The sequence below is a fragment of the Alosa pseudoharengus genome, unplaced genomic scaffold (genome assembly GCF_046254945.1).
Source record: "Alosa pseudoharengus isolate Yale_2024_CS ecotype anadromous, Long Island Sound unplaced genomic scaffold, YU_APseudo_1.1 YU_APseudo_1.1_scf_3, whole genome shotgun sequence".
Classification (NCBI taxonomy): domain Eukaryota; kingdom Metazoa; phylum Chordata; class Actinopteri; order Clupeiformes; family Clupeidae; genus Alosa; species Alosa pseudoharengus.
The window spans coordinates 16,669,491-16,676,511 of NW_027468718.1; the positions used below are offsets into that span (position 1 = coordinate 16,669,491).

At 44.3% G+C, this 7,021-nt stretch overlaps 1 protein-coding gene across 1 annotated transcript in view; it reads left to right on the top strand.

The window, feature by feature from the left end:
• nalcn (sodium leak channel, non-selective) overlaps positions 1-7,015 on the top strand; it is a 110,431-nt gene extending 103,416 nt beyond the window's left edge. Inside the window, exons 40-44 of the mRNA XM_076262542.1 lie at positions 164-321; positions 3,387-3,537; positions 4,157-4,303; positions 4,841-4,958; positions 6,177-7,015. Of these exons, the coding sequence (XP_076118657.1) occupies positions 164-321; positions 3,387-3,537; positions 4,157-4,303; positions 4,841-4,958; positions 6,177-6,316 (714 nt within the window). The 3' untranslated portion in view covers positions 6,317-7,015. The remainder of the gene's footprint in view (positions 1-163; positions 322-3,386; positions 3,538-4,156; positions 4,304-4,840; positions 4,959-6,176) is intronic.
• The last annotated feature ends 6 nt before the right edge of the window (positions 7,016-7,021 follow it).

Below are 7,021 nucleotides of genomic sequence, written 5' to 3' on the forward strand. Positions count from 1 at the left end.
TGGTTTCATCAAACACACTCTCATCTTCCCCTCTCTCTCTCTCGCTCTCTCTCTCTCTCTCTCTCTCTCTCTCTCTCTCTCTGTCTCTGTCTCTCTCTCTCTCTCTCTCTCTCTCTCTCTCTCTCTCTCTCTCTCTCTCTCTCTCTCTCTCTCTCTCTCATAGGGACTGATCCCCACGTCGCGGGTGAAGTTCCTGTTGCGTCTGCTGAGAGGCCGGCTGGAGGTGGACCTGGACAAGGACAAGCTGCTCTTCAAGCACATGTGCTACGAGATGGAGCGCCTGCACAACGGAGGGGACGTCACCTTCCACGACGTGCTCAGGTGAGGAACACATGAGGTCAGCACATGAGGTCAGCACAAGGGTCATTACACTCCACCTCCAGCAGAGGGCGGTGTCACTTCCATCTGTCTGTCCAGTCTGTATGTGTGCACAGATTGGCCGGCGCCATCTCACAACGGTAAAAAGAGTGAACGCAAACTGCAGCAGTCCTTACCTTGCCAGAGAGAGTGAGGTAAATCGGACCATATGTGTGAGAGCTCACACACACACACACACACACACACACACACACACACACACACACACACACACACACACACACACACACACACACACACAAACATACATACAGAGAAGAAATGACCACTGGCTTGTGAAAGTATTGTGAACGCCTCGATGGAGGCTCGGTTCATGGGACACTTTCAATCCGGTTTCTCTACGTGGTATAGTTGTTCGGTTTATTTTGAAAATTGAAGACGGTTACACTGCTTGTCAATTTCCCTGCACTTCCTCATTGAAAGTAGCTGCCTTTTACTATAGCAATAAAGATGAAAGATTATGCTGTTTTCTATCCAATACGTACTGAAAACTGTTGTTTGTGATTCTTGAGATGTATTCATGTGACATTGTTTAGGAATAATGGCAGAGACAAATTCACCACTGAGAGATCTGAACTCTTTTTCAGGTCACAAAGTCAAATAAAATCAAAACCCTCTTTGTTTGTATGGCATCTATCGCACAATGTTGCAATTAGGGCTGTCACTTTTGTGAAAAAATCCTGTTCGATTTTTGAGACATAAGTGTTCATTGAATCGATTGTAAAATCGATTTTTCATGTCTAAAGACATTTCCATTTTCAACGCAAATATAGGCCAATTCACAAACAACTAAAAGGCATTAGGACGAACGTAAAGAGGGCGCTTGTAGACGCAAGCCAGCAATATTTCTGATGATTTATTGGCATGAAGCTTCAACGTACCTGTGTCTGTGTTTACGATTAGACATTTCAAACAAATTTCGCCTAAGTAGAACTCGTTTGCACAGTTTGCATAGCCTACCGCTTTTGTTCTTCTCCATAGTTTGATATAAATCTGAAGTACTTCCACATCGAACTCCTCCTATCACTCGTCTCTCTCATGTCGCACAGGTTGATCGCGTTGTCCTCCATTTTTTGGCAAAACACGAGCAGCACAGCAGCTGATTGAAACAGCTGTTTCCGGTGCGTAAAATTGGTGGGAATATTCTTTTTAGCTTTCGCAATGCTTACTGCACTTCGGAATTATTTTATATTCTTATATTCTTGTTTGTGAATTTTGTTACATCTATCCTTTTTATTTGTTTAATTCGTTTAAAATGAATAGTGTACATATTTGGTTAAAATCGATTCCTTATTTTAGTTTTCGAAACTTGTGTTGTTTGGTCCAATCGATTGTGCAATCGATTTTCGAACGTAAAGTGACAGCCCTAGTTGCAATACAAGATCTTTCCAAAATAAAGCATGAGGAAAAGTTTTCAACTACTAGTCATTTTTTTACAATTGCCATGGATTTAGTCTGCTTGGTTTTGTGTTTTTTTATCCTTGGATATGTTATTATATTCAATTGGTCAACATGGAGTGGGAAACCCTTTGCTACAACGCATGATGTTTTTGTTAATCATACAGAAATAAATATAAGTTGACTTCCTTTTGATCCTCTGGCAAATGAGTGATTTGTGAAAGGGAAATGGCCTTGGTTGTTGAACCAAACACAAGCCAAAAGTCTTTTCCTAGTTTCTGTAGGCGGATTATATTCTTTTAAATCTGTGGTCGTCGAACTCTTCTCATTCGTTTTCGAAAGAACTAATCGTATCAAGTTGCAACACGTTAAGATTTCAGCGTTGCAATTATTCCGGCAAACCTCGTTCTCATGGCTGATACTGTATTTAAAGTTTTATTCTTGCTAAGAAATGTATATAAAGTCTATCGTGGATTTGAGCTCTTGCACTCACTGGTGATGAAACCTGCCACACCGGCTTCACTCTTGGCTCTGGTGGAGGTGACAACAACCACACCTAAAAATTCCACACCGGCTAACAACATGAACTTCAGGGAGAAGTTTTTCTCCAGGGCAACAACCAGTCGACTATTCACAGTGTGGGACGCATGTACAGGAGGATGGTCCATTTATAAGAACCTGAGTTAGGCGCTGATGATGTCGTAGTGAAGGTGTTTCCATGTTCTCCGCTCAATCTCAAGACAGTGCACATCTCAACTCCAGCCTACTTGATCACAACACAGAAACTTCAACCTACCAGGCAAACGCCAATACAAGATCTTTCCAAAATAAAGCATGAGGAAAAATGTTCAACTACTTGTCATTTTCTACAATGGCATCTTTCGCACAAGACATGAGCATTTGATTGTGAACGCTTTGATAGAGGCTCGGTTCATGAGACACACTCGATAATGTTTTACTTAATCAAGCTTGGTATGTGGTGGGTTATTGGTTTTTGAATAAAAACATACAATCTATTACAATTACTATGGCGGATGTCTCTTGTGTAGTTCACTCGGTTACACTTTTTACCATCAGGGTATGACATTTAGAATATCAATTATAGAGGTTCTGTAAATTATGTTTTCCCCTCAAAACTATAAACCAAACCTACTGTATATGCAGTTTGAGACGCCTCTGAACATTCCTGTGTCCATGTGAATGTTCAGTCTTTCAGATTCAGGAAGTATTGTAAGGTATTATCAGCAAAATCAATTCAATTCAATCCAGTGTAAGGATACCCTAGGTGTAAGCATTCCCCCTCTAGGTTTATTCTATTCTGTGTCTTGGTGTACTTCTTTTTCTTAGCGTGTTCAATACTTTTTTCCTGTCATTCCACTTTATACTTGTATTGTGTGTGTGTGTGTGTGTGTGTGTGTGTGTGTGTGTGTGTGTGTGTGTGTGTGTGTGTGTGTGTCTGCGTGTTTGTGTGTGTGTGTGTGTGTGTCTGCGTGTTTGTGAGTGTGTGTGTGTGTGTGTGTGAGTGAGTGTGTGTGTGTGTGTGTGTGTGTGTGTGTGTCTGCGTGTTTGTGTGTGTGTGTGTGTGTCCTCTCGCACGGTCTGATTTTCAGCATGCTGTCGTACCGCTCGGTGGACATCCGTAAGAGCTTGCAGCTGGAGGAGCTGCTGGCGCGGGAGCAGCTGGAGTACACCATCGAGGAGGAGGTGGCCAAGCAGACCATCCGCATGTGGCTCAAGAAGTGCCTCAAGCGCATCCGGGCCGTGAGTAACCCACACACACATCAACACATACCAGCACACACTCCATACCCACTTACACACACTATGCATCTGCATATGTACCGATACTCAATATGACTACTGCTATCGTAACACCCCTAATTATCACCACTTTTGTTCAGAAATTCTAAAACAACAATGTTTTTTAACACTTCAAAATAACATTTGCTAAATGAACCTTACATTTTTCAGTAGCCATAGGTGTGTAGATTTGAACAAAATCTGGTTTGGTTCTTAACGGGAGCTTTTACTGCCTGAAATATCCGATTTTGTTTACCACGCTCGGAGTTATAGTGCTGGCCTGATGGGTCGCCTATTTACGCCGTTTCAACGGCACATGAACGGTTAGACCGAGAATTCTCGTCATGAAATTAAAATTCCACTGGAGCTCCATACTGATTATAATGTACCATACGTTTTCATTCGTTTTTCATGTCTCATGTATTCAAGCTTGAAACATATAATATAATCTAACAGTACAGACAAAGCACTCTACATATCACTATACACATTAGCTTCAGCAGGCTTAATACAAACGGATGTTTCTGAATCTTGTGGTTTTACGTATCTCTGTGCGGTTGCGGTGTCCCTGTCCCCACAGAAACAGCAGCAGTCATGCAGCATCATTGACAGCCTGCGAGACGGCCAGCAGCACCTGCGTCAGTTCTTCCCTCCGAGCATCGAGACCACACTGCCCAGCGAGGAGGTCAACACCAACAACCAGGACAACAATCCCTCACAGCCAGAGGTACGGCCAGGCTTGGGCTAACTCTTTTTTTTTTAAAACGTGTATTTTTTGTAGGTAGAGAGAGAGAGATGGGGTGGGGTTGGCAAACAGCACAGGTCTGATTCCATTCTGGCTCCCCATGGGCACTTGGACTCGAATGTGGTATAAACGCTGGCCCCTTGGTCTTGCTTTTATGCTACATATCACTGTTATTCTAAGAAGAAATACCCACAGTATAGCACTGTCCAGTGCACAACGCTGACCATTTAGCCTACAGCAGCACTGACATATATTGTGTTAGTTATGAGAGTGTGGCCATATACAAATATCCATTCATTTGAGGAAACTCTCCCATGATTATGTTCTGTGGTTTAGGTTCCTGATAGTTTATGTTATCTGATATGGGCATAGGTTTTGTGTTTTGGTATGTTCATCTCCATGTAGAGTGTTGCGTTAATACTAAGCATATTCCTCTTCTGTGTGTGTTCTGTGTGTGTTCTGTGGCGTGTGTTCTGGGTTCCTCCACGCTCCTCTGCGTACCTGTGTTTGGCGCAGCAGAACAGCGGTCTGCAGACGCTTCTCAGCCCCACACTGTCGGACCGTAGCGGCTACCGGCAGGACTCGTCCGACCTGACTCGCCCCCAGAGGAAGCTGGGGCAGTGGCGCCTGTCTGCAGGTGAGCTTCAGGCCCACCTGAGACACATCCACAACCAGATCCAGGATTTCTGTCTGAAGCTAAACACTGCTTAAGTTATAGCCTGTCACAGGCTCATTTGGCAATGTTATTGGAGTAAAAGGTGTGAGGATGGAGGATCAATTTGACTTTTTCATATTGGTGTAAATCAGATATATTACAATAGAGTGCAATATCAGATGTATCAAATAAAATCATTAGGAATAGAACAAAAACATGGTGTTTCTTCTTCTTTAGATTATTACATTTAAAACTTAGAGAATTAGCTAAAACTGAAGGAGAATTTATCTATTTTCAACCTGTACTCCCACAAGCCACTTGCCTCCTCACCCCCTCTCTCCTCTCCTCTCCTCTCCTCACACTTCCCTCTCTTCTCCTCTTCTTCACTCCTGCCTATCCTCTCCTCTCTTCTCCTCCTCTCCTCTCCTGTTCTCTCTTCTCTTCCTCTCATCTCCTCTCCTATTCTCTCTTCTCCTCCTCTCATCTCCTCTCCTGTTCTCTCTTCTCCTCCTCTCATCTCCTCTCCTATTCTCTCTTCTCCTCTCCTGTTCTCTCTTCTCCTCCTCTCATCTCCTCTCCTGTTCTCTCTTCTCCTCCTCTCATCTCCTCTCCTATTCTCTCTTCTCCTCTCCTATTCTCTCTCCTCTCCTCTCCTCACACTTCCCTCTCTTCTCCTCTTCTTCACTCCTGCCTATCCTCTCCTCTCTTCTCCTCCTCTCCTCTCCTGTTCTCTCTTCTCTTCCTCTCATCTCCTCTCCTATTCTCTCTTCTCTCCTGTTCTCTCTTCTCCTCCTCTCATCTCCTCTCCTGTTCTCTCTTCTCCTCCTCTCATCTCCTCTCCTGTTCTCTCTTCTCCTCTCCTATTCTCTCTTCTCTCCTATTCTCTCTTCTCCTCCTCTCATTTCCTCTCCTGTTCTCTCTTCTCCTCCTCTCATCTCCTCTCCTATTCTCTCTTCTCCTCTCCTCTATTCTCTCATCTCCTCCTCTTCACTCTTGCCTCTCTTCCACTATCTTATTCTCCCCTCTCCTCATCTCCTTTCCTCTTTGCTCCTTTACGTTCTTCTCCCCTCCTCTGTTCTACCCTTCTCTCCTCCTCCTCCTCCTCCTCCTCTCCCTCTTTCCATCTCCACCTCAATCTCTTCTCCTCGTCCCCGTCTCTGCTTATCTCCCCCTTCCCCTTCTTTCTCCTTCGCCCTGTAGGCCGCACCAGCATGAGGTCCATCACCCTGAAGATGAACACCGTGAGCGACCAGGCCTCCTCGGGGTCAGAGGTCAAAAAGTGGTGGACGCGTCAGCTGACGGTGGAGAGCGATGAGAGTGGCGATGACCTCATCGACTGATAGCAGAGGAGCGTCAAGGCTCCCAAAGCGCCACTCCTTCGGTGCGTGACCAGACAGCTCCTAGACACACACGGACGACCCCGTGGTCAGGGGCCGACCATCAAAGCTGCCACCTTTTCAATCCATATCTGACAATGTGAGAAAAGATGACTTTCACTGACTGGCCGCCCGCACACACTTAAGTGTCAGTTCATTTCGTTGTATACAGTTGTTGGGCTGTGGAGCTTCGAAGCACTGTGTCAATAGGCTGGATGGTTTGTGAATAATATTATGGCTTTTTTTGGAGGGGAAGAGTGGGGTACTTAGGTGAGAAAGGAGAAGGTTGCGTTGGTAATAAGTGGAGTATTTACACATGGCATATACATGCTATGGGGTTCTTTTCTTCAGTGGAGAAAAGAAGCTGCTGATATAGAACGGATAGGTCCTCAGGAAGTATATGGCAATGGTCTAGTGCTAAAGCAAACTCATCAGATTATCCAGTCATTGTGTCTACATGAAAGCCATACAGCACTTCAGACCGTATTTCTGTGTGTGTGTGTGTGTATTTGTCCTCATATATTGTGCCAAATGTCTTGCTACTGTAAATCTCTTGTGTCTTTCTATATGTGGGTTTGATACTACAGAGGGTATATTAACCAGAGAGCTGTCTGTAAAAGAAAATGTTTCAAAACTGGCTACGGCCATGAATGTAAAGGAATTATATGT